This window comes from Musa acuminata, chromosome BXJ1-8, assembly GCF_036884655.1.
Source record: "Musa acuminata AAA Group cultivar baxijiao chromosome BXJ1-8, Cavendish_Baxijiao_AAA, whole genome shotgun sequence".
Taxonomy (NCBI): domain Eukaryota; kingdom Viridiplantae; phylum Streptophyta; class Magnoliopsida; order Zingiberales; family Musaceae; genus Musa; species Musa acuminata.
This window is the reverse complement of record NC_088334.1, coordinates 46,670,822-46,698,796: the sequence shown is the minus strand read 5'-3', so window position 1 is coordinate 46,698,796 and position 27,975 is coordinate 46,670,822. Positions and strand designations below refer to the sequence as shown.

The window sequence follows — 27,975 nt, the reverse complement described above, 5'->3', positions numbered from 1 at the left end:
CTTATGAGATTATTGGATTTGATCTTATATCAGAAAATTATGCAGCTGACCCTCTCTTCTCTGAAGTCTTACAAGAGTTGGATGAGATAAAAAATAGTGATTACACTTATGAATGACTATCTTTTCAAAGGAAATCAGCTTTGTTTACCGGAAGGTTCTTTATGAGTATTTGTCATGAGAGAATTGCATGGTGGTGGGCTTGGAGGACATTTTGGGTGAGACAAAATAGAAGTACTTGTTAAAGAAATATACTTTTGGCCTATAACATAAAACGGGATGTTGCTAGATTTGTGCAAAGATGTTATATTTGTCAAAAGGCCAAAGGAGGAGTGCAAAATACCAGTTTATACCAGCCCCTTCCTATTCCTAATGCTTCTTGGGAGGACGTCTAAATGGATTTTGTTTTTGGTTTGCCTAGAACACAACATAGATATGATTGCATTCTGGTGATTGTTGAAAGATTCTCAAAGATGACTCACTTCCTACCTTGTAGAAATTCTCATAATGCCTCACATGTGGCCAATTTATTCTTCAAAGAAGTAATTCATTTGCACGGAGGCCCAAGGTCCATTACTTCGGAACATGATGTGCGATTTGTGACTCACTTTTGGAAGACACTTTGGAAACTTTTGGGTACTAAACTGCAATTTTCTATTTCCTATCATCCACGAATAGATAGCCAAACAGACGTGGTGAACCATTCTCTTGGGAATTTATTGAGAAGCTTGGTCGGTGACAGTCCTAAAAGATGGGAGTTCATTCTTTCTCAAGCTGAATTTGCCTACAATTCAAAGTTCTTTAACAGTTGAGGCAAACTTCTTAACTCTACAAGTCAAAGACCAATGTGCTACAGTACTGCTACAGTATCAGACCGGTAACAGGTGGTTCGCGTACCGGAAGCCTGTCGGACCGATACGTACCGCCCGTACCGGGCGGTACGGACCGGTACTGCAAACCATGGCAGTCAGTCCAATTTTTAATGTGTGTGACTTGAGTCTATTATATGGGGACGAGGATAATATTATCATAAAGCCGAATGAATTTACCACCAAGTCTATGAGCTCTACTAGAGAAGTCATTGATGCATTGGATGTTTGAAGTATTATAACAAAGTGTGGCACTCATGCTCAATACATAGTACATTTCATGGGAAAGCCCAGTTCTAAAGATGTATGGATGTTAGCTCAAGAACTCCAGAAGATTGACGAGGCACTTTGGAGGTAGCTCACTACAAATTCGAAGTCAAATTTTTCTCAAGCCAAGGAGAATGATGCAGGGGCATAATCTAATTTTAGATTACTGCTAATTAACTATGTTTTAGAGTCTTATTATTATTATTATTTATTTCTGCTGTCACCTTATTGCTCTCACTAAGTCTTCAGTAAGTAGTGTGTTGACTACTTGGGAACATGTGTTTTTTTCTGTTGGGATGTGTTTGTCATTATTGTAGAAGCTCAAGGGTCTCCTTAGAGAAACATATTCTTCTCATGGAAAAGAAGCTAGTCTTTTGGTTTTGCTTCTCTAAAAAAATATACAAATCATTTTTAGTCAGTTTTGCTTGGATTGAATCTTCCTATCAAGTTATTGACTTGGTTGCATTGAGTGGCATCCACGATTAGTGACGTTGAGTGGCATCCATCACCCCTGGTTAAGTGACATCCTAGGACATATCCTTCTTAATTGAAGTCTTCAGATTTTGGCTAAATTTGCAGGTGCTGGCTAGCATTAGAACTCTATCGAAATGTTATTGGGAAGGTAAAGCACCAACTTTCTCATTGTTTGTGATCAAGTCTCCCTATCCTTCATTCACCTCTCTTAGTATCAGCAGTCAATTTCACCCACCTCATTGATTGGTGCAACCAAGGTTTTTAATCTTGTACCATATCGGCATACCGAGCCTTGCTCGATACAGTATGTACCAGCATACTGAGTGGTATGCCAAGGCGCACCAAGAAGAGAACACGAAGCAACTTAGGGTTTTTGTACCTGATTGTGGACGCGGAGGAAAACTCCCCCCACCAATGGGCGAAGTGCCTCGGGGCCAACTGGTGCATGCACGAGGGGGAGTGGCAGAGGGGGAAGGCTTCTAGAAAAGGAAAGTTCTTGTGGCCCTCCAATGCAACCTTCATGGGCGAGCTCCGTTCTGGCCAGATGGAAGCCTTCGGGACCACTGAGTCGGAGGGCAATGCCTGCCTTGGTTCCTGTGTTGCCAACCGAGAGCACGGGTTTGGATGCAAGTGGCACTCTAACGACGACTATCACGAGGGTGGCTAGTGGCGCAACGCACAGGAGGGCTACGATCGGTACACGTGGTGGAGCGGGAACCAATACATCGGCGAGTGGTGGAATGACGTAATATTCGACCGCGGGGAGCTCATTTGGGCTAATGGCAATCACTATGACGACCATTGAGAGAATGTCATTCCGAAGGGGAGCAGCGTGTTCACTTGGCTGGATGGTAATTGCTACGTAATGCTCGGTGTAGGTCGGTAATGGTTGAAATTTCGATCGTTACTACCAGGTACAGCCTCGTATCACCCGATACGAGGCCAAAAACCTGATACCACCCGATAGTGGGCAGTCCACGTGTCGATCTATTGGCGGATTGGTATGTACCGCTCATATCGAGCGGTACAGTATGAAATTAAAAACCCTGGGTGCAACTACAAGATAGTCGATTGCCAAAAAACCTTAAATTGTGTTATTGTTGGGGAGGGAGAAGAGAATTCCAAAACCAAAAGAAAACACCCAGAGATCAACAATCAAAAGAATATATGAGAGAGCTGACACAAGATTAACGTGAATCGACAAATCCTGCCTACATCCATGGAGAAAACAAAATTCTTCACCATGTGAGATCAATTACAATTCCCCACTCAAACATGATTTCCTTGTAGACCCTCTCACATAAATTCCAAAAAGTTTAGGCCCTTTTCTCTCACCCTCTCGTGAAGGAAGGAAACCCTAGTAATTAGCTACTTTCTATCATTTTATTCTTGATCAGAGATTTAGAACTATCCTAGTTATTATTGAATACATTTGTTATTCTTTTTTCTAATAACTCCACTTATTTGTCTCTCTGCATCCTCATCTCAAAAATACTAATATTATTGATAAAATTTTGATATTGGATATCAATAATTAACCTTCTAAATCTGATGGCAAATCCCAGCCTTGGAAACTTGGGAAAATAAATTTGATTAGAGATCCATGTCTAGTTTCCAAATAAAAAGATTTACTGTAATGGTTATATTTTTGGCTTGTGTAACCTGGTGTGTCCACCAATTTTTGTTTAAACCTAGAAAGTGAATAAAAAAACGAAATGACAACTCTTGCAATAGGGAGCATTGCTCATCCGAAGACAAATAAAGAAAGAAAAGTATGAATACCATACCGAAATATAACAGCCTATAAATGCTAAATACAGTGATAATCTACAATTATGTAGAATCACTCAATCAAAGATGCTAGTAATATTATTTATACAAATAGCAACATTTGAAGATGCCTACACAAAATGCAAAAAAATGATACAGACCGAAACTAATACGAAAAAACTATTATGTAATATTTCTATGTTTTTTGAAACTGATTTCCAGCAACAACTAGGATGTTGAAGCAGGTTCTATGGAGATTGAATTCCACACTACATAAAAAAGGATGGAAATCAATTCCAAAAGATATTCTCCTCGAAGTAGGAAACCAAAGCTTTGCAAGGTTGGGATTGGGGCAAACGAAAGCAATAAAAGGAAAAAAAAAGCTATTAATGAGAGGATCCTCAACCCTATTGATAAGAAATATTGTACCGTCAAATGCTACAGTAGATCCTAATCATGTGTAATTTTCCACTTATTTGGAAAACTAGTACAAAATATATCCGGCTTGCTCAAGTAATTTAATCTACTATCACGGACAGCTTGTAGGGAAGGTGTTTGACACAATGTGTAGCTGTGTTCGTGCTTTTCAGTTTTGTTCATATCTTGACAGCATGGAAGGGGTTTGTACTAGGCTTGGCAATCTCATTTTGGTTGGCTTTGGTAACTGTTTCAGGCTTGTACACACAGGATGTGTGTGATCATCGTATAGAGGCAAAAGTGCCTAAAAATAAGCCATCCATGTAGCTATTTTGGGTGTTTACTAGGTGCATAGAGTGGTAGAAATGTTAGTCATCTCAACACTCTAGAGCTATCTGGGTGGCACAGCGTTGGATGGGCCTTTGGGATAGTTTCTAAGGCTAGTTCACTGTCTAGTTTCGTTATGTCATACGGGCACTAGAGACTATTGGGTGCAGCAGATTGCTTTAGATCCTTTGTTGCATAACCATTAAGGGCTTATGAAATTCATCTTTATATTTTGTATTATCTATCAAGTGTTTACTAAAATTTCTGCATATGGGATCTCGATTTTAATGATTCCATTGACTCATCTTCTCTTTTGTAGGACCTTAGGGGATCCTGCGAATTTGCAGAGAGGCTGACCCCCTGCGAACGGACACGCAAAAGTGCCACATGACCTAGAAAAATCTTGCTAAGTTTGTTACACTATGTCAGTTACATGCATTATTTCCGATGTTTTAGCTAACTATCCTCTATGCCATCATGTTCATTTCCTGATAATTTTTAGTCATATATTTTATATTAATCTGTGCTAAAACTTCTAACTAGAATCTCTTAAGGATCTTTCTCTTTATTGTTATTTATAGTGGGTTTTTTTCCTAATTTTACATTTTTTCATTGTAGCAGTAATAATGTAATATACGATATATCCATGAATCCCATGCTATAAATATATTCTGGAATTTTTTGTACTTCTTCAAAAAAAGCAATGATCTTTTTCTTGGAAAATAATTAAAGGCATGATATTCCATTTCCAGACAACCATACGGGAAATGTCACAAGTGATACTGAAATTGAAATGAGAAGTCCATAATATGATATTACTGACATCAAAGATAGCAATACCTTCCAGTGTCCCCACATCCTAATGGTCTTAGAGGCCTAAAATTCTTCAAGCCAATTTCTTCACCTTTTCCAGCAATCTATAAAACCAGAGATAGAAATTAAATCTTATATGATTTAATTGTTAATATAATGAATGCAGGTAGTGCAACAAGCACAGTGCAAAATAGATTAACCAAACTATATATGCAAGTTAGGAGATCTTATATGATTGATCTCGGAGCATAATTTCACTCATACAAGAATGCCGAATCATACTTCTTTTGTACCAGAGAATTCATTAAACAGCAATGATGGAACTTAAAAATCAGCAATAGCTTAAAATCAGGATAATGTAATGGACATTCAGAATTCATAAAGTACCTAAATATTTGTTGAACCAACTCTTATAAACTTCCCCCAAGTTCATATTCCAAAATTCATTATTTACTTGACAAGACATTTTTTATTAATAGTCAACTTATCAAACTCACTTTTCCATAATTATTGAGAGTTCATACATGGAGGCTAATTCATATAGGACATTTACTGTTTACTATTGTCTGTATGAAAAGTTACAACTCTCAAAGATTATGCCAATATATTAATTTCTTTTTATGTTTTAACTTGTCTAAATTCTATGTAATGTGATGTTCTTTTGCCTTTCATCTCTAAATTCCTTCCCCAAAAAGAATGTCGGGTTATCATGTGTAATGTTCTTCAATGCTTTTTCTCATATTAATTTCTCATTCTGCCCCTTGTTCATGTTTAATTTTTTCTTATTCCAAGTGCCAAAACAACAGGCATATATTTAGGGTCTTTTGGACTTTGTGGTTTCATGGTAGCAAATTTCATATTGGTGCATCTATTGTGAATCAGTACATAATCATATATAAGGATCCAACTGCTAGTTTTGAAAAAGAGAAAGTTTGATTTCATACTTAATTTATTTGTTGAGAGTAGAGAGGATGTCTCTTGCTCAAAGAGTATCTTTATGGTGACCAAGATATTGAAGAGCAAGGGCATAGGCCAGTGTTGAAAAAGAGAAATTTTGATTTCATGCTTAATTTAATTGTTGAGAGTAGAGAGGATGCCTCTTGCTCAAAGAGTATCTTTATGCTGACCAAGATATTGCACAGCAAGGGCATAGACCCAGCCACTATAAAAGAAAATTTATTGCAGACTGATAATAGGCTCTTTCATCTTTCAGGTGTAACATATCTAAAACTAAATAGCTGTTGTTTTCATAAATAACATGTTTCAGGACAAATCCCATCCCCTTCCCTCCATAAAAAAGATAATAATTGTAAGTTGTAACAGTATACACAATAAGAATAATTATGACAGTAAATAAAACATCAACAGAAACTGTTGGCTTCTTCAGATATACATAACAATCTCCTGATTTTAAAGAGTTTAACCTGAAAATTCTGTGTTGCACCTAAATACGCAGAACATGTTTCTGAGCAACTAATAACTTAAAATGAAAAGGTCAGAATTGTCATGATACCTCTCCATTACCTTATAAATGTGGCTACACATTTGCCACTAAACACAATGTTGAATGAGTACCTTATTAATTGCTACCCAAGAAGAATTGTTCTTTTTGTGAGGCTTTGGAAAGACAGGTTTTGAATGGATTGCCCACAAGTACTCTGGTCTCTGAATGCAACAAAATATTGGTCATTCAACCATGAAAGTAAAAGCTAAATATAAGTTTTTTATATGGCACTAAATAAACATTTTATGAAATCTAAAAATATTTATGTACAGAAAATACAAATGGAAGTGCATAGTGCACACTACAAATTAAAGATGAAAATTGAAAGACAACTGCTTTACTACATCTATCTGTGTATATTAAGTTAATATACAATAAAGGAGCACTTATGAAGACTTCTACAATGACGACCACAAAACTACTACTACCACTAATACCAACCAATGCTACTACCATTAATACTACTAGTACCACCTACCAAGCACTACTATAGTAGTATGAGCAACTGTTCCCAACTATTTAGGGTCCACTGCATGGAACATTATGTCATTGAGCTCTTGATTGTAGTATTAGTTGATAATCCAAAATGCCATCATACCTTATATTATTCTTATAATACATCTAAATGTAAATTCTAGAAGTAGTCTTCCATCCATTCTAATCATCAGATTTTGCCAGAGAACTTTCACTGATCATAGCAGAGATTCCTAGAGAACTTTCATGAAGTAAAACATACACTTCACTGATCATACTGGGAATTCATCTGTCTGCTCACTATAGGAATTGAGCTTTTATCTAACTCATATATTCTAACCATCTTTTACATATTAAAAAATAATGAATATCAAATTTTCCATGGCTATCTTCCAAACAAGGTGCACAAGTTATTAAACAGTCAAATATAAACATTGTACAAGATTCAACTCTCACCTTATCAGTTTGACATTTGGCACTTTGCTTTATCAACTTAATCAGTTGGACAAACATGAGTTACTCATTGTCTAAATTTTCATATCTAGTAAAATACTCAACTCTCAACTTCTAAAAAATTTGAAATTTGACACTTCTGAGGCTTCATCAACTTTATCAGTTGGTTATCCCCTTGGAAACAATATAATCTGCTTCAGCCAATTGCTTCATTGAAACCTCCTTGCATCTGTCTGGATTGTAGTTTCGTTTGGTTTTTTTCCTATGGCCACCACCCTTCTTATGTTTATTTTAATATGCTCTTGCCTCTCTGCATGACCGTCCCTATATATTGACAGGAATCTTTTTCGCTTGATTATTTTAACTCAACCGAATTGATCCATCGCAAAACCATGTATCATTCTTCTCTTGGTCCCTGGCGCAAAATATACCCTCTAGATCATTGAGAAGCCATATCTGTCAGAATCATGTTCAAGATAATTTTATCCTTCCAAGCCAATAATGTGACACATGGTTACTTGTGCTGTTACATATTGGGAATAGTATTCAAGTTTTACATCTACAAGGCAACCAAAAGAGATAATAAAAAAAATTGATAATATTTTGATTTTTGACCTACTGTGACAAGTAACAAACAGATTATCATTGTGTCCATTTCAAGTCATACGTCCATTCCAAATGCTTATATACCAATTCCACAGTCATCAAACCCTAGATGAACTACTTATCTGGAAATTATTGAGTTATTTTTAAAATTTACACATGTCAAAAGATGCTTAGACACACTTTATAGCAAAAATCAAGGATAAATCCTCAATTATTAAAGTTGTAACTTGTTGAGGCAAGAATATAGTGAACATTTTTTGAATTTCTTTGTCTAGCTTAGCTAAAGAGCAGCACTTCAGCAAGATAACATTTCAGAATATATGTAGCTGCAGGTGATATCAGTTTCTATCAGGCACATAGTCATAATTTGCATTTCATTTATCAGTACTTATGAGTTAAAAGCAATTCAGGAACTTCTAGATTGAATAGTCTTTCGCATATACAAACTAAAATAGAAAGCAATGTTTGTTGCACCGCCTGAGTCGGTATGGTATGGGCGGTATGGACCAGTACGACTGGCAACCGAAACACGAATCGCCAAAGTCCCCGTCGACATGCCCCAATGTATCGTGTGTCAATACACTAGTACATTCCGGTATGTACTGACCTGACAAAACTCCAAGACGGGTCTAGTACCCAAAATGATGAACCCTGATAGAAAGTATTTAAATTTCCACTCGTGACTTTATTACAACAGAATCAAATTAGACCAAATTCTCCTGATGTAGAGGCAATCAAAAGATTTGCATAAGTAATACTTAAACTCAAGAAATATTGAATAACCTAAAAATGTTGCTTGCAAAATGGAAAAAGTCAATGGCTTTCTCCAAAAACAAGCAATTAGAAAATGTACCTTACCAAGTTGGGATCAGGAAGCTCTCTGACAGCTTCATCTACATTCTCAGCTGTAGCTTTAACCTGGGTAACAAGCCACAATATTAGATGCAAATGAAACAGTATATCATAAAATTTTACACTTTAACAGAGCAGTATAATAAATATTCAAAATTTCAGATGGTGGAAAAATAACATGCTTCCGACATGAACGAAATCTATTGGTATCTCCATCATGTATGAAATACATTGACATTGTTCTGGTTGTTATTTGTATGAGATTCGTAGGAAGAATTAGTTTACTAATACTGTGCTAGTTAAAATTCTTTTCACACTAATTCTAGTCAGGTAATTCATTACGGTCTCCGTGTAACTTCATCCATGGACATTCTGTCATCTAGTTTTATAGTAATTTTCATATTTACAGATCCTAGAAAGAAATAGCGCATCTCCACATCTTGTCAAAAGAATATATTTGTCATAAAATGTTTTATGGTTTTATAGGATTTTGGCATTGTGATACTCCTGTCTCATTTTGTCAATTACAATAAATTGCTACATATTGGCTATGAAAACTCCTTATCTTTACTAGAAATATTTCTGTTAATAATTAGTATGATTAAAGTTCAACATTCAAACTAAAAAAACACTAGCAGGCATTTAAAAATTTAGATTGAATATGGACCAAATGATGAATGTAAAATTAATGAAAGAGCATCCACTATACTTTGATTAATTATTGTTTTTTAAGTAAACTTCTTTGACATAGATAGAACTATTTGTTCCATGTGTGGTTTTGAAAACCTTAATCAACCAATGTTCTGATTATGGACTCACGATCAATGATTATCATGGTCCTCTGTGTTGCTTATATCTCATTATGATAACTGAGGAACAACCTGGCAGTGAGGTTCTCTTAAGTATTCAAATTCTCTCTAATATGTGTGAATTTTGCCATTGAAGCACATGCAAGAGAGGAAATTTTGTTCTACTATTTGATGTGGAGGACAAACTTAATAACTAAAGAAGTGACCTCTGAGAGGTTGTTGCATTGAAAATACATGCAAAACATGATTCCTTCAGCCCTTGCATAGATAGCATGAGTACAAAGGAAAAATAAAAATTTGGGAGTCTTACAGAAACACACTTCCTTCAGTCAAAATCATTGAAATATCCATGTCCTTGACCAATGTAATTAGATTGAAAAACAAAGAGATCATGTAATTACCACTTTAGCACTATGTAACTCTGTCTTCTCTGAGAGGCGGTTTCTAAGGGGTTCAACATGATCACTGCCATCAAGTTGCACTCCAATGAAGTATTGAAGCTCACCCTATCAACATAGTGACCAATAATTTAATTTCTGAAATTTATGTTACAGTTACAGGATACACCGTCCAAAATAAACAACTTTTGTATGACCTTTTGATCACGCATTGGTTGCAAGTGGAATAAGTTCCAAAACTTCTTTCCTACATCAAGTCCAATATATGTAAGACAATATCAACAAACATAATCAAATGAGTTTAAAAATATACAGCAGAATTTATCATATCCAGTATATAGATTAAATATGAGCAGCCTAAGATGCAGTTTTCCAGTTCATCAATTTGGATCAGATGATCAATTAGAAAGGTTATTATATAGAAGCAAAATCACATAGCACTGCTACAAACTTACCACTCTTTGTATAATTAATTAATTGGACTGTGACTTCCCTTTGCTCTCTTATAGCCTCCCTTATCTTTGCAACAGTTCCTTGATCTGTATCAGGTCCTTGAAGGAATCTGTAATATGCATAAAAGATTGGTGCTGAAGATTTCGTGACAATACCAATATAACTGAAGTATTGAAACTTGAAAGAACTACTAAAATTCTAGTTAGTAAAATTCACAGCCAAAAAAATAGAAGACTAAAATGACCAAGATTAGTAGTTACAAAATTATATATGCTTTCTGTAAATAATATATGATGCTTCTTAGAAGTTACAAAATTTCTGTTTCATGTGATAGTTACAGAGATGGAGCTGTAGAATTTTAGGCTTTTATCTTAGTTCACAAATAGCAAACTTGTCCACTTTAATAGTCACTCATAATAGAAATGCTGTGGAGTTCTGGCAACTGCTGCTATGTTTTGGAATTGTTGAGAACCTCAGCTTCCATGATGCAACAACCAAGTGGCAAATTACCATTTCAGAAGCATCATTGATAATGTAAATTGAGCTCCCATCCTCCACCAACCAAAAGAAAAAACAATCTCTCTCCAAGGTAAGTAATCACAAACAAATATATAAATTAATCCAATTAATGATCATGTTAAGAAAAACTGCAGCAAAAAATAAGTCTTTGTTCAAACAAAAAACTGGTTAGTTGCTTATTCAATTTACAGATCATGTTCCAGAAATAAAATATTTTCTGGAATCTCTAAGGACAACATGAAATTTTACAGAATAAGTCATCTCCAATGAGGTGCCAATTTACTTCAGAGGAAGTTGATAACCTCCTATGGAATTTTGGGAAGAAAGAGAGACAAAAGAGAGGAAAGAGAAATAGATTAAGAAAATTAGGTAAAGAAAGCTTTACTGTTCACTTCAATGATGTGCCAATGGCCAGAACCAGAGACTTATATGAGTTGTGGAGAAAAGAGTTAATCACATCTCCCATAAAATCCTTTTTGAAAGATAACTCTACAACTCTCAAGATAAAAGTTTTATTGGAAAAATAAATAACCTAAGTTATACAATATTCAAATAGTGACTATAAGATACCAATTAGGCTAATAATAGGAATCTTATGACCCACTAAAATAGCCAAGGTTTCAAATAACAGTCAGAGTGACTTATATGGTTATACTAAGTTATAACTCATATTACCAGTCTGAACAAGGATCAATATCAGACCATATAGATCAGTATCAGTTCATCTTACATTGTTTTATTATTTTTTAAAACGATACCATGAAGTACAAACCAGTATATTACCTAGCATACCAATCTGATTGGTTATCGGAATGTGTATCAGACTCAGGTTTAAATTATTGAACTAGCTATTAAAATTGACTACAACTGTCAAAAAAAGCAAAATATAAAAGAATATTTTCGAGTAGGAATGGGGATGATGTAGAATCTTCACTATTTCCACCAATTTGCCTAAGGATTGTTATATATGATAAAAACTAAAAATCTCAACTCAAATGAGTATCATTCCAGTCCTGAACCATGCTAGAGTTATTCCCAAGTTGTGTTTCCTTGGTGATATGATATAGGGAGACTTTACATTAACTGGTTGAATCCTAATCTTAGCTGTATCACACATCAATTAATTTATCCAAGGTGACAAGACATGCTAGTAACGTTTAAGCCCCTAAAAGTTCAGCCCGATACCTTAGAAAAATCTATTGCCCTAGACATGAGATATTCTCAGTATGTCCTGACCATGCCTTTATTTGGCTTGGTCCAAATACAACTTAACTCTATTGATGTATGCACAGGATCAGTGGAGGTCAATCCTAGTTTTAAATTGAATAATCAATTAAATTCCACATAGGATTAAAGATGAAGATCAATTCATCACCCATAAGTGAAACTGTGTTGCTCAAAGCACTTGTTGGCAGTTGTTGACAAGAGATATTGGAAGCACATCCAGTACCTCCAATATCATTTGACCATGGTTATTTGAGATCAAAATAGATACCAAAGACCCCAACCTGATCTGCTACAGGTCAATCTATGGACACATGGGATCTAGAATCTTACAAATTTATCCATTATCTTGTACTTTCATTAGAAATTGTAATCAATTGACTGTTATATATATTGCAATCTAAATAAAGAAAAGCATATCATATGTCATTTATAAGCTAAACCTTTTACTTTGAGCCAATAGTTTAGGGATTTTACTCACAAGGAGCGGTGATGCCCCTACTAATTATGCTACCCAATGGGGATAGATATAGACATTCTATTTTACATGTTTGACGCTAAAGAATCAACTTCCAAGGAACTGATGCATGAAAGTTTGATAACGAAGAGGTTGACATTGAAAAATCTCTTCTGAGAAACCAGCATGTCAATTGATCAAGAAAACCATTTTTCTCCATGATAGACAGCCAACTTTATTTCTAGTTTGGTTCGCATTAATAAGCAGCTTATCAGTTAATCATAGTATTGTGATGCAACAGTGAGCAAATATGAGTTCAATACACTCCTAGTAAAAGAAAGAAAAGGATATGACATGTAACTCTCAGTCATCAGAAAAGAATTTGTGAGAAGCACCTTTTAACAAGTGCACTGCTAATATCATAATCTTTCATATAATTTGATCAAATCAGCATGATTAGAACAGAATTTTATAAAAATAGGGAAGTATATGTTGAAAAGGTAATTGCTTAATAGCTGCTAGTTATGAGATGAGGGAATTGTCTTTACATACCGACAATTTCTTCCTAAAATTTCTTCCCGTGTATACTCTGTCAATTCAAGGAAGCTGTCAGATGCAAATATCTGCATAAGAAATAACCACATAAAATTAGTCTCCTGAGTTTATGTGTGGGAAACAAAAAGGATATTCCAACAGTTTACCATTTATCAAACATAATATATGTGAAGCTCATGATTATTATAAAAGGAAAAGTCCAATTCTTCATGGTGCCAAAACAATGAATGAAACTAACTTGATTAAAAAAAATTCTTTTCATATTTAAAACCTAATATATCTATCATCACCTGTTCTAGAAGCAGCAATAAGTATTTTCATAGATATAAGGCTTACCTAAGTGTAAAAAAGTTAAAAATTCAAGTTTGGAAGAAAAACTCCAAAACATGTGGACAAAATTCAAGTTACTTGTACCTTAAAACATGAGCTAGTGGAGACACCTGAATCTTTAAACATATTTACATATGTGCATTTGTATATACATGCAATTATATACCCTCCTCTAGATACGTATATGCAATTATTGAATGCTTGATCATGTTGGATTCATTTTCACGTTGTCTTGTAATAGAATAATGTAAATAATCTTTCAGTTAATTGATCTTACTATTGGATTATCCGGAAGTCTGGGATCTGTTATCACAAAATTCTTTTCTATACGCTCCAATGTTGTAGCTAAATCAATTCCTTGTCGTATATCTGTTTCTCTCTCCACATGGTCCCAACTTTCAGTGCGTTGGACATCTTTGGTCATTAGAATCTCTGGCTCAATATCAGGTTCATATCTTTCTATGGAACTCTGTTTCCTTGCCATAAATCTGCAAATTACTGGAAGACTTTTAGTATAGCAGCACAAATTGTTGCTTGTGTATCTGGAAAATTTTCAACATATAAGCTACATTATTGAAGGAAATTATTCGGATACATGTATTAAACTGTAAAGAAAATAGGAGAAAATATTAGAACAATAATAAAAAGTATCCCTATAAATAAGAAAAACCTATTGAATGGAAAATTTGCTATTTGTTCACACTCATTAGTCTGTAAGGGCATTAATGCAGACTTCATTTGTGCTAGTATCTGCATTCAGAGGAGGAGATTAGTAGCAAAGTTTGAAATCCACAATTAATAACATATGTTTGGTTTTGACAGGTCTGATTTCAACAAATCCATCATCATGATGGTTTTGCAGTTAAAAAAATTGACTGGTGCAATTAGTTGCAGTGACAATGGCATTGGCACATGTCAGGGTGTTGAAACATTGATTATCTCTGTAGTCCATACTCCATACAATTGTTGTTTGAGAAGTTCCAGAATACTTCAATTGCTTTTTTTCCATTCTTGCCAAAAGAATATACCCAAAATCCTAACCTGGATTGATATTGAATGTACAGCCAGAAGATGGAAGTAAGTGCATGTGAAATTGATCAAAGAGATCAGTTGTTATTCCTTGGAAACTAATCAAGTTGTTGTGAAGTTACAAGTTATCTTATGTGCACTAGGAATTTCAAAGAAACCACCATTTCTAAAGGCTATTTCCACAACTGATTATGGAAAGGATACGAAGTGAAGTATCAACGGAAGATTTGATATTCATTAGTAGCAGTTGGGAGCTGCATGCAGGAGAATCCCCCATGCATCAACCGGAGACAAATGATATTTTCATGGCTATGGTAAACAATGACAACTGAAAAAGATATTCCTACATGGATATATATTTGGTTTATAGATTAACGATTTTACCAAGTAATACAAAAACTATTCATGGGAAATATCAATGAATAATTTGTTTTCCCTGTGATCAGTATATTAATTCATAATGGACAATATTGGTCTCTTGTTACGATGTAATTTTTCTAGCAATAACTAGCATATACTTTCAAGTTACGTAGCCAACAAGACATTATAGGAAGTAGGAACTTAGGAAGACTGGAATTTTTTGGTACAAAGTCAAGGATGTATGGTCTAGGTATAATTTGTCATCAATTATTTACTTAATAGTTCAAATTTCAAAGGGCTCTTACCCCACTATATTAGGAAAATATAATAGTATGATAAGTGCAAGACTCTAAGTGACCAAACTTAGTGTGAAAAAAAAAATGGCACTTTAACTATAAGTACAGGACTTGAATTTTAAAATCTTCAAATTTTCGATGAGCAGCATGAGACAATCATTTGTGAAAAACTACCTCCCTTTAATTTCAAATGAGAATCCAAAACACAATTATTTTTGCATGTCCTGAAATGATCTTTTTCTCAATTTTTTGTCAAATTAAACATCTCTCCTGTAAAGAACTTGTCCACACACTTGGTCAACACCTGGTCAAACTTACTCCCAACGGTCTGTACCGCCCGGTATGGGCGGTACGTACCGGTCTGACAGATTTTCGTTACGCGGACCATATGATACTGTAGCAGTACTGTAGAACTGTAGCAGTACTGTAGTACTGTAGAACTGCTACAGTGCTCGGCACGCCTGAATATACCGCTCGATACACCTAGGTGTACCGAGCGGTATACCGTACCGTACCGATACCGAGCCCAGATCGAAACTCCGGTACGATACGGTATTGCGAACCTTGCTTTCCAATATATTTTATGCCTAAAGAAGTGGGAAATCAATATCCACTAACTTCTCTCTACATGTTTCAAATATGATTGGATGTTGAATAACATGCTATACATACTTAAAACTTTAAAGAAACAAGTTTGGTAAAATGTTGGGTTCTTGGGCTTCTAATGATCACCTGACATGCACTGACGGCATCTTGTACTAATGATGATACTTGTTAATTATTGAGCAATTTTGTATTAAAATCTATATCAGGTCAGTAAATGATATCACTTACCCAGTTGAGGAAGAACGACCAGGTTTCCAACTGCTCATTCTTGATGACTCGCGTTTAGCATCTAATGAAATAGTCATTCTACCTGGTGACTTAAAATGTTTAATCTCTGAAGAATCTTGAAGGGAAGAGTCAATTTGGATTGTCTCATGGGCGTCAAACTTGATAGCAATATCATGATCTACAGCTTGTGAGTGAGAGCGAGGATGCTTCACAGTCTGGACAACCTCCTCAATAGAAGACAAGGCCTTCTCCTTTTGTCGTGCTGATGTGGAAAGACAAATAAGTTGGTCCCTCTTGAGCAGTAATCAATATGCTAATAAATAGAATGCTTTTGAAGTATTCTAACCATCATAACGAATCAAAGACATTGGCAAGGCATTTGGGCGCATGGTTTTGTCATTTAGACCTTCTGTATATTTGCTGACCTCAACCTGCATCCTGAATTTAAGAGTGCCAGAAGTGTCAAAAACTCTGAAAGAAAATCAAACGAAATATTTAAAAGATATTTGGTATAGTAAGAATAGAAAACTGAAAAACCAAATGCAAGATGGGTATCGGAGTTCATATGTATCCAATAAGTAGATAATAAAACATGTCTAAAACTTCTTAGACCATTTTAACAAAACAATACACCACGCACAATATTAACTTTATTATGAAAAAAAATTATAAAGTAGGTAAGTATCATAGCTTTTGCTATAGTTCTCCCTTTATTACAGCAGTAAAAAATTATATGGAAGAAATTAGCAAGCATCTACAAGCATGCAGATTTAGAAAGAAAAGATGCTGGCAGAAATGATACAAAATAAGTTTCTGTAAGCTAATGATGGTGATAAGTTGGAAGGGATGAAAGAAGCTCTACATGTAATTCCATTCTTATAGTTAGCATTTGGCAGTTAGATGTGATGGGAACAAACCTTAACAGAAGTTTCTCTATTAGTTACATCCAAGGTCTGTCGTACCGAAGTGTACCGCCCATATCAGGCGATATGTACCGGTTCAACAGGTTACCGATACGCGGACCGTTCGGTACCGCTACAATGCTACAGTGCTATACTGTAGCACTGTTATAGTGCTACAGTACTATACTGTAACACTGCTACAGTATGAAAACATAAAAATTATTCGGTACACCAGGGTGTACCGCTCTATCACGGACAAACTTTGAAACAGGATGTTTGATGTAATGCTTATATCTGTCCGTGTCTGTTGGCATGCTCAAGCCTTGTACAGCGTGTAGAGGGGCAGCCGAAGGCTTATAAGTCCCATTTTAGTTGGGTTGGTGGCCTCTTTAGGCTTGTAAATAAAGGTTGTGTCATGTGGACACGTGCGAGAGCTTTTCGGTCTGTAATGGACCATTTTACCCTTTGTTGTGCCACTGTTCAGAGCTTGTAAAGTCTGTTTGTAATTTGCATTGTCTATGAAGTGTTTTTCGGACATGTTTGCTTGTGGATCCCGATTGAGGCGTTCTCTTTAACCCGTTCTCTCTTTTGTTGGTCCTAAGGGACAATGGGAGGCTTCGGGGAGGCTGACCTTTGCGGACGGACGCGCAAGGGTGCCGCACGACTTAGGCAAAACCAGCTAAGTTCGTGTCATATGGTATCAGAGCGGGACAAGCACTCATAGAAACACTTGACATGCAAACGTGGGGGACCTAGCGGGGCTGCATTGAGCGCAGTCAGCACACGTGCGACCGTCTGAGGGAAAACAGGCATGGAGATGTAGGGAAAAGAGTCGTTCAGAGGAGCGAGCATCTGAGATTGGCATTCAGAGGAATGGCCAACCCTTCGCGCAAGAGGCACCACGAGAACAGGCAAGCTTGGAAGAATTTGGAGCGCACAAAGGTTGGGATGGCTGAGTTTGAGCTACGGCTCAACGTTGACAACTATACTTGATGGTGCTCTAGGCAAGCGAGGCGCTTGGCAAGAATGAGACCATCTAAGGTGGAATGAGTTGCTCAACGACCAAAAGAGTTATGCAAAGCTCACGGAGGTGAGGGGAATTGCTAACTCGAAGAATTTGGTACTCATGCATGGGCTTGTATGCGGACGATGGAATGTTCGTGGCCATCCCAAGGCGACCGAGACTCGGCGCCATGGAGCATTAAAACTTTCTCTTCGGCATGTGAAGGATACGTCCATAGGAGGCTGAAGTGTGCAATGAGTTCAGCATGTTGCTAGGCCTTGAGGGGTGCCGCGGGGGCTGTATGGACGTGGAGTCGCAATCTAGCAAGTGTGTTTGCAGGAGGCAGAACAATGCACAGTTTGTTCAGCAGATCGGAGTAGTCCAAGGGGATGGTGGTCTCCGAAATGAAGAGAGATGTTGCTCCAATGGGGTAGTTATCCAGGAGGGATAAGTCCCGGCTCTCCAGAGGGAGAATCATGTGAGACGGACCTCACATGTTGAGGAGTACCTCAACAAACAACAACTCCACGAAGCTCGGTGGATTGAGCAAGCGGCGAGGAGTTGTCACATGATCTCGTCGAGAGAATGCATTGGTGGATGCATTGCGAGATCAAGTGGGGGAGCGACCTAAAAGCAACTTAAATGAAGGCACACTTGAAGTCGATGTGGAGATCGAACTCAAGGGAGGGTTGACCCGTGGAATGGTGGGCGCGAGGGCCACCATCGACTCAATGCAAAAACGAGGAGCGGAGCAACTTGGGTGTAACTTGGCGAAGTACCCAAGCCGCATGAAGGGAGCCAGCATAGAAGTTGGAACATGGAGCAGAGGCACAGTGCTTTCCTTAGATAGAGGTCAAGGACATGAACTCTTGCATAGGCAAGAGTATGATCATGTTGTTCCATGGGTCCTTCTTTCTGACGGAGCGGACTCATCTTGCATGGTGCTAAAGACGAAGGGAGCTTCGCGGCACATGCACCTTAACTCGAAGAAGCATTTGATGGAGGAACTAAGGCGACTCAATTTGCGGAGGCGAAGTTGGGTTCAGAAGGGCTTTAGCACGGGGCAAGAGGACGCAGAGACGGGTACTCTTGAAGAATATGCCACAGTGTTGCCATTTGAATTGCTATGAAGGAAGCAGTGCGCAGCAGAGATTGTACTGGTAGGGGCAGAGGCCCAGGATCCAGACAATGGTGCACAGATTACAATGAAGTCGGTGGACTTCGAGAGCTACTAGGCGACGGACTGTCCTAGAGCGGTGCTTCATCTTGGTGTGACCCAAGAGTGGGTGGATGAAGGTCGATTGCCAAAGGAGCGAACAAAATCGAAGGTGGAGGAGACCCTGCGATGTATTGGCAGAGGCCACACATGGAGGGTTCACAATTCGAGTTTATTCCACAAGGATCAGAATGCAATGGAGATGTCACCAGGAGGCGACATGGTGCAGCGGATCGTGGTGGAACAGTTCGTGGCAATGCGATACACACGACTGCGTCCCGTGAGGGATGAGATCATATGGAGGTATGATCAGGAGTTACTGGAAGCTCCACTTCGGTGAACAACACGACGGCAAGAAGGGCTATGGATTCAAGGAGTGAAGGCCATGGTACCGCAGAGGCGGGTCTTCCGGGCGTGCATCGAATTTTGCATCGGATGAAAGCCTTGGTCATCAGCATATGGGGGCTGTGTTCCACCAAGGGAAAAGTTCGAATGCAAGTACCAGTGAGTTCCATGGGAGGGACTTGATCATACAGAGGTATAATCGAAGCAGCTGGAGAGTTGGACTGCTCCAGAGCTCATATTCGCTTAAGGGAGCCCGACAAATCAGAGGACAAGGTCGAGTAAGCGAACGTTGCTACCAAGGAAGCTAAGGAGAACAGAATCGGTGCAAACCCTACAATGTGATGGCAAAGGCCATGCATGGGAGTTGCAGTCTGTCTTTCCATCGACCAAACAGACTACTTGGAGAACACAGAAGTGTTGAAGCAGGGGGTCGAAAGAGGCGAGGAAGCGACGACGAGTCCAGAGGGACTTAGCTACCCAAAATCAAGCATCAGTTAGAATGGAGGTGGACTCAGAGGAGTGCCACGGAGACATCTCTACTGATTATGAAGAAAAGGGATACAGAGGCGAGGCGACGGATAGTAGGGCCATGGGCATGACAGCGCCATGGTACCGCAGAGGCAGGACTTCCGTGCAAGTCATTGATCCCTTGCTCTCATGGAGGGAGAGCGCTTGGTCGTGAAAGGGGCCGAGGAGGTGGAGCATGTAGAGGCAATCTCCAAGTACCGAGACAAGGCTAAAGGGCAGAGGCCAAGAAACTTCGTAAGACCGGTGTCAACAAGTTTCTCATCAAAATAGCCGTAAGTGAAGGACTTCGGGTCATGCAAGAGTGCACGACCAAGGAACGAAGCAGGCAGTACGCGGTGCTGTACCTTTGCTACTCAGTGGAGTAGGCGGCAGGGTTGATGGAGAAGACGGTACAATCCCAGAGGCGACCTCATCTATCGGAGAATTACTCCAAGTTGGGGTGAAAACTTCTTGCATTCCAGAAGTTCAATGGCATTGAGAAGGTGAATCACAGTAACTAACTCAATGCAAGGAGTGCAAACACTTCAAGTGCTTCAGAAGTGTGAGCAAAGAGCAGGCGAAGACCAGTAACCAGCTCGATGCATGAAGTATAACCTCGAGGAGGCGAGCGAAGTCAAGTAACCTTTACCTTCTCAACTCTTAAGAGAATGGGCGAAACCGAGTACCCCAGTTCTCTTATCTATCCAGCAGAGGAGCTCTGCACAAGTTCAAAGACCCTTCGAAGATAATGGAAGACAATAGTTGTCAAATCCTCACCAACGGTGATCAGTGCTACTGAGAGTAGATTGTCCGCCTCATTTCCCAACGAAATGCCAATCGAAAGTGGAAGTGATGCGAACCTACTTGGATGTGACAACTAACTGAAAGAAGAGTCAATGAGCAGATTTTGTGGAGGAAGGACCCAAAACTTCAGAAGTTTACGAGGCGATGCTCGTTAAAGCTCCAACAAGCATCCACCCAGTTCAAGCAGCATGTGGAAATTTTGAGAGACTAGCGCAGTAAGGATGGTCTTTTCCTTCATTTGGTGGATCCGTAGGAATCAACGAGGATCAATACAACTCAGCCAACTCCACACCATAGTCAGAGTCATTGGCGAGTTGAAGCAGCATGGCGGATCAAAGGTTCGACTACTCAGAAACAGCAGCGGAGAGCAGCTGGGAGCCAGGAGGCGCATTGCAGCTGGAGCAAAAGATTGAAGACTCAGCAAAGGCGAAGAGTTGCAGTGTTCACAAAGGCTTCGACGAGGACGTCGAAGGGATAAGTGGGGGAGAATGTCACGGACAAACTTTGAAACAGGATGTTTGATGTAATGCTTATATCTGTCCGTGTCCGTTGGCATGCTCAAGCCTTGTACAGCGTGTAGAAGGGCAGTCGAAGGCTTATAAGTCCCATTTTAGTTGGGTTGGTGGCCTCTTTAGGCTTGTAAATAAAGGTTGTGTCATGTGGACACGTGCGAGAGCTTTTCGGTCTGTAATGGACCATTTTACCCTTTGTTGTGCCACTGTTCAGAGCTTGTAAAGTCTGTTTGTAATTTGTATTGTCTATGAAGTGTTTTTCGGACATGTTTGCTTGTGGATCCCGATTGAGGCATTCTCTTTAACCCGTTCTCTCTTTTGTTGGTCCTAAGGGACAATGGGAGGCTTCGGGGAGGCTGACCTTTGCGGACGGACGCGCAAGGGTGCCGCACGACTTAGGCAAAACCAGCTAAGTCTGTGTCAGCTCGGTACGCCCTAATGTACCGTCCGGTACACCGGTATCGTACCGTACCGAGCCTGGGTCGAAATTCCGGTACGGTATGGTACAGCGAACCTTGGTTACATCATCTTGAAACCCTGATGTTATATCTTCTTTAGTGGTATTCCTGACCGAAAGAATTACTAAAATGGTAATAAAAGACCCAAATTCATTTTGACAAATCAGCCTTATCATATCCTTCTCAACTAAATTCAATTCAACATAAATAAAACTATCTTAAGTTTGAGAGACTTTGTCTATAGATCTGGAGTTGGCCTGTGGTCATTTTTCACTTTTATTCACTAAATATTTCAGACAAACATTAGAAAATTGCCCTAAAGTTAACATTAAGAAGCTACTAACAAAGCATATGATGCCATATACTACAAGCCTCGGTCTTAATTTTATTGATCATTTTAATTAGTGAGAACATTAATATGGATTTAAATTCGCATCACTTAAATCATTGGAGAACTTAAATTAGACTAGAGTGATACTGACTTCCTTTTTGAGACTTGCTCTAGTTAAATCCAGACTTTCTTTCCTGGAAGAAATCCCAGAAAAAGTTATTCTCAAAAGGGTTGAAAAGTCTAAACACTTATAAAATGTCTGGACTCTATATTTATTAATTATATAATTTTAACTTCATGATATCAACTTATCCAATTTAACAATAACTAATAAGCAACGTCTTCCTCTCTGAGGCATAGTTTTGTGGTTCATTTTAGCCCTCAAATTTCTGATATAAAACTGCAAACAATAGGGCTTGTCCTTTTAGACAATCATAAAGTTCTTTGAATAATTATCACCAAAAAATTAAGTTATTTTGGTTGACACAGTTTACCCTCTGAATCCAATTTACGATATCAACATAACAAGCTTTTTAAAATATCTAATAAGAACTATTTCTTGTATAAACCCAATATGTTACTATAGCAAAGCTGGTTCTAAACTATTAGTTTGACCTGAGAGGACATGTGGGCAAATCTTCTTCGACAGGCCCCACCTTGGGCTCAAAAAAATGCAGAAAGATGAGAGAAACACATGAGACAACACCATTCAGACATATTTGAACTATAGAAAATAATGTTGATCTTTAATCCACTGCAACTATCAGAAATTGGCTTTTTAGTATTCCATTCTCGAGTCTTCCAATGTTGCAATAAGTTATGCAATTGTTATCTCCAAAGAAACTCATGTAAAGCAAGATCCAATATAGATACTGAGCAGGTATAAATAGAGAGTTCTGAATTACAATTTGCCAAGAAAAGATTGAAAGCTAGGAAGATAAAGATTGCATTAGGTAGAAGGAAAAGACTCACCCTATGTATTTGACAATATTCCCATTCGCATCCCTTATGGGTGTTATGGTTAGAAGGTTCCAAAATTTCGTACCATCCTTCTTGTAGTTTAAGAGCCTTCCACAGTAAGATTTTCCAGTCCTGACAGCTTCTCTTATCTTTGCAATTTCCAGTTTATCAGTATCTGGGCCTTGAAGAAAACGACTGCAGCAAAGAGAAGAGAGTGTTGACGAATATTATGTAAATGTTATACATATCATGCATCAAAGCATATGAATTTTTTTTTCTATCATTTACTCCATGTCTCCTTGGAATAATTAAGGTTATATAGCCTGCAATCCTTTCTGAGCTGCAATTGAGCTTCATTTCAGATTGAACGCTTAAATGAAGGAGAAAATACAGGACGCAGAACACACCAGTTTCTTCCAATAATTTCCTTTGCCGAATATCCTGTCATGCTGAAAAAACCAGTACTAGCATACACTATAGGGCAATCAGGCCTTGTTGCATCTGAGACAACAAAAGTCTGCTGAAGAGTAGAGAGTGCATCCTTCAGTTCTTGAGAAACCCGAGGGATTGCTGATTCCAGAGAATAACTTGACTCAATCGAAGTCCTTGCTGAGTCTGAAACTATTTCTGTCGATATTTTATTTCGATCCCAAGAAGATCTTTGACTCTCACTTTTCTTATTAGACTTTCCACCATCCAAGTTATCTACAATTCCCTGCTCTCCTAGCTTCTGGTTCAGCAACTGTGTGCTCTTAATCTTACTTGTCTCCTCTAGTATTTCAGTGGAGGCTGGAGGCATTTTAGAACCCACGGTTGGAAATGCCATCCACTTTTCAGTCGGTTCAGTGTCAGTTAGCATCCCTGATGCACCTTCAGATTTGCATGAACTTGGTATCATTTTCACACTAATTTGTGATCACCAAAACTAAATCCAAATGCTTCTCACTTGACCATGCCTGCTTTATAGACTTGGAGTTCTCATGCCCCAGATTCAGGTCCCGTGAAACAATTTGACCTGTAGATAGAAGTCCAAAAGGTACATTAGGAAAAGAGAAAAATATCATCATGGCAACAAGTTCTTGAGATAGTCAAATGTGGATATTGACAACTATCACGTAAGTACTATGAATTACAATCGTCAGTAGACAGCTAGATTTGATCAGCTCATCCGCAAACACAAAGGACTGCTACTAAGCAACACATGAAATCAAAGAAATCACATGATCAGAAAATAGAAACGTTCTCTTTTTCTCCTAAGATAAAGTTGACCATGTGAACCAGTGGCAAGCAGACTCACTTAGCAAAAGCGGAAGACATCAAAGGAAGTCTTAAGTATCATAAATGTGATTCCTTGAGGCAGAGGCCAAATGGGGAACTTCTTTTTTAAACCTAGACTTGACAAACAAGTGACACAAAAGACTGTGGCTATTGCAACCAAAATTTCCAAACTCGAACTGACAAAATTTCAAGAGAAAAAAGAAGCTCCTTTTGATCATATCAAACAAATATTTCAGAGACAAAAGAGTACAAAGATAAAAGAACTCAAATACCATCTTTCTTTCTTTCTATCAAGAAACATTCCTGGTTTCTGAGATATAAAAGGAAAAACAGTTAAAATGAAGTCCCGGAACGACCTTCAGGAACTTTGTTGTGGTAGTAGCAGGAGGTGGCCAAAGGTGCCGGGTATGCTGGATTACCACGAACAGTCTGCTGCTCTGTTCGGGCCTGGCAGATGGGGAGATAAGAAAAGAAGGGGGAAAAAAAAGAAGAGACAAGGAAGCGCGAGCCAAGGAAGAAAAGGAAATGAAGACGTAGACGAAAGGAAATCGAGGCATAAAAAAAAGAAAACCAGACAAGACACCACCGCACAAAAATCCAAAAATCTTCTCTGCCTCCTCCTCCTCCTCCTCCAGCTGCTGCTGTTGCTGCGGTCAGCTGGAACGGACGGTTCGTAGACGTCTATTTGGAGCATTTCTATCCGAAAATTTCTGGGGTCGTGATTGCCCGAGCGAGGAGACGCGTCATCCTTATATTTCTGAGGCTGCAAACTTTTCGGGATTTGTTTTTTTGTGTGTCTTTTATTTTCTTTCACCCATCACTCGAGAGTCTCGTCTCGTGTTTCTTCCACGCCTTCTCAGACACGAGGGCAGAGGCTTGGCTTGGAAGTACCGGTAAAAACGGCCGCACCAGTTGCGGAGAATCTAAGCAGCTCTTGTACAGAACATCTCATCCGCACCCGAGAAGACAACCAATCCAGTGTTTGACTACAGCTTTTTGTCTTTTGATCTAAAAAGAAGATAATGATACTAATTACTCTGGTAATAGATGCACAGATTAGTAAATTAGAGAAGACTCACCCGGCAAAGATCTTCCTAAGATTACTGACATGGGCTGCAAATAGAACTGTCACTTCTTTAACTATTCTTCTGACATGTGTTCTAAGGCTAATTACGTCAAAAAGCTTGTCGGCATCCCAAAAAAAAGAACAAAAAATGCTCCAAATGCTGACTACTGCATGCAGACTCGAAACAAATAGATAAATGAAAAGGAAACAGAAAAAAATTAGTGAAAAAAGATGATATTTCCATTTCAACCAAACTAATTGTTACGAGGATGTGTGATGTTTGCAGGTCTCCTACCATCGATTCCCTATCCTTTGGGATATCATGTGTTGGATTCTTGCGAGGAGATGTCTCCCTGGGGAAAGTCTCTGCAAGCATCGCAGTAATCTCCCTAATCATTCCCCAGTGAAAACTGACGAGTCACCTGCAGGTCTGATCAACTATTTTATCCAGACAGTGGTTTACTCTCTCTTACCTTTTCGGACTCTCTTTTCATGTTGTGTTGGAAATTTAGATTTTTGTGCTCCCAAAAGAAAGGATGACAGTGGATCACATTGCATTGGCTACTTCGAGTTCATGGATGTCTAATGAGATGCAACCACTGGATACCAAATTGTGGCCAGACAACAATGCTGGAAGCGTGGATGCGTGTCGACAGCGCTGCAGTGTGCCATTGTCATCGATACCAATGGGGACATATCATGCAAACGTACCACAAATAACGAAGCAAATTGGACTGACATTTCTTCTCTTCTCATCATTGATGCTTGTGCTGACCCACCCGGAAAATTACGGTCTTTAACATTGATACATCAAACATTTATGTCACTTTCTCTAGCAAGCCCAAATCAAATACCGCATACTGTCCTCTTCGGTCGTACAAAATTTAGTCCCCACATGCAGCAGATGGAGTGCGGATCCAATACCACCAAACATAAGAGAAAGAAGTGCATTGCGACAGCGTTTCGTTGGATTATCGTTCGTGTATTGTCCCTTTTTGAGGTAGGATAGAATTCGAATGAGCGGGTGAGGATGTCCACGAATTCTGCAATCGAGAATGGACGCCAGGGGAAGACGACCTCATGACAGAGAAGTAATATTCGCCTGTCACAGGAGGAGAGGCCATTGGAGTAGAACAGTCTTGATCAAGATTAATGAAACATGGGCGACGCACTCGCCAAGCGGCTATCCTTTGAGCCACAACCACAGGACGTGATTCCGCATCCTTTCTCCGTCCTTTGCTGTGGCATCTGTTGTTGTTGGCTTTCTGCAAAACTTTAGGGAGAAAAAATAATAATAATAAAAGGCATGAGGAATATTTTTATTTGTAATATTTTAGAGTATTCAAAATATGTATTTATATTAGTTATACATTTTTAAAATAAAAAATCAATCATAATACAATAAATCTCCTCATCCCTATTTGTTTATCTGAATCTAAATTCTTATATCTAATCCTAACTATTTGAATTAATTTGATGGCACCACTTAATTTAAAATAGTTAAACTTCAAGTTATTTTTGAAAAAAATAAAATTTTTCTTTTGCTATGGCTTTTGTAAAGATATCGACAAGTTGATCCTTAATACCGCAATTGTCTATTTGATTTTTTTCTTTATAAATTAGTTCATAAATAAAACGATATAAAACTTACATATATTTGGTGTGTCATGAAAGATAGGATTCTTCGTTATTATAATAGTAAACTTATTGTCATACTATATTTTAGTTGATTCATCTTGCCAGGATATGTTAGAATTCTTAGAAGTGAAATTGTTTAATATATCATATTTGTAACTGCAATATACTTTGACTAGAAGAACATATTTTTATTTTTTTATTATCCATAAAGTTAGTTGAGTATAAATTATGAAGTATTTTTTCTATCATCCACATAACTAGTCCAGTCGCTATCGATATAAAAATATGACTTCAAATATTTCATCTTGAATATCATAATTTAGGGTTCCCTTAATAAATTTAAGAACTCATTTAGCTACTCCAAAGTTATATTTACTAGGGCTATGCATAAATTTAGATAATAAAATAATTACAAACATAATATCCGACCTTCAATGTGTGAAATAAAAAAACTCTTCAATTAAACTTCCATATTATTTCTTATTCAATTTTTTAGCTCTACAATCTAACATAAGTTTATCATTTGTATTAATTGTTGTCATATGAAATATTTTTTAACAAATCTTTAGTATATTTTTTCTTGGCATAAAAAAATTTTATTTGTATCTTAAATAATTTTCATTCTCATAAAATAATATAAAAGCCCTAGATCAATCATTTCAAATTCAGACATCATATTTTTTTTAAATTCAATAAGTATATCTGATAAATTTTTAGTATAACTCATATCATATACATAAAAAGATAACAAAATTTTATACCTTAGGCTTTTATATAAAGTTGGTTTACTTGGATTTTAAAAAAATACATTTAAGAAAGTACTTATCAATTCTGTTGTGCCATGTCTTCGTTGCTTGTTTCAAACTAT

General features: G+C 37.8%; 1 protein-coding gene across 1 annotated transcript in view; it reads right to left on the bottom strand.

The window, feature by feature from the left end:
- LOC135588271 (phototropin-2-like) overlaps positions 1 to 25,008 on the bottom strand; it is a 43,352-nt gene extending 18,344 nt beyond the window's left edge. Inside the window, exons 1-13 of the mRNA XM_065080327.1 lie at positions 24,760 to 25,008; positions 23,533 to 24,140; positions 23,138 to 23,320; positions 16,434 to 16,525; positions 16,088 to 16,349; positions 13,846 to 14,056; positions 13,236 to 13,306; positions 10,486 to 10,592; positions 10,228 to 10,277; positions 10,034 to 10,138; positions 8,830 to 8,889; positions 6,510 to 6,599; positions 4,962 to 5,038 (exon numbers count right to left, since the gene is read on the bottom strand). Of these exons, the coding sequence (XP_064936399.1) occupies positions 4,962 to 5,038; positions 6,510 to 6,599; positions 8,830 to 8,889; positions 10,034 to 10,138; positions 10,228 to 10,277; positions 10,486 to 10,592; positions 13,236 to 13,306; positions 13,846 to 14,056; positions 16,088 to 16,349; positions 16,434 to 16,525; positions 23,138 to 23,320; positions 23,533 to 24,023 (1,799 nt within the window). The 5' untranslated portion in view covers positions 24,024 to 24,140; positions 24,760 to 25,008. The remainder of the gene's footprint in view (positions 1 to 4,961; positions 5,039 to 6,509; positions 6,600 to 8,829; positions 8,890 to 10,033; positions 10,139 to 10,227; positions 10,278 to 10,485; positions 10,593 to 13,235; positions 13,307 to 13,845; positions 14,057 to 16,087; positions 16,350 to 16,433; positions 16,526 to 23,137; positions 23,321 to 23,532; positions 24,141 to 24,759) is intronic.
- Positions 25,009 to 27,975: the final 2,967 nt, after the last annotated feature.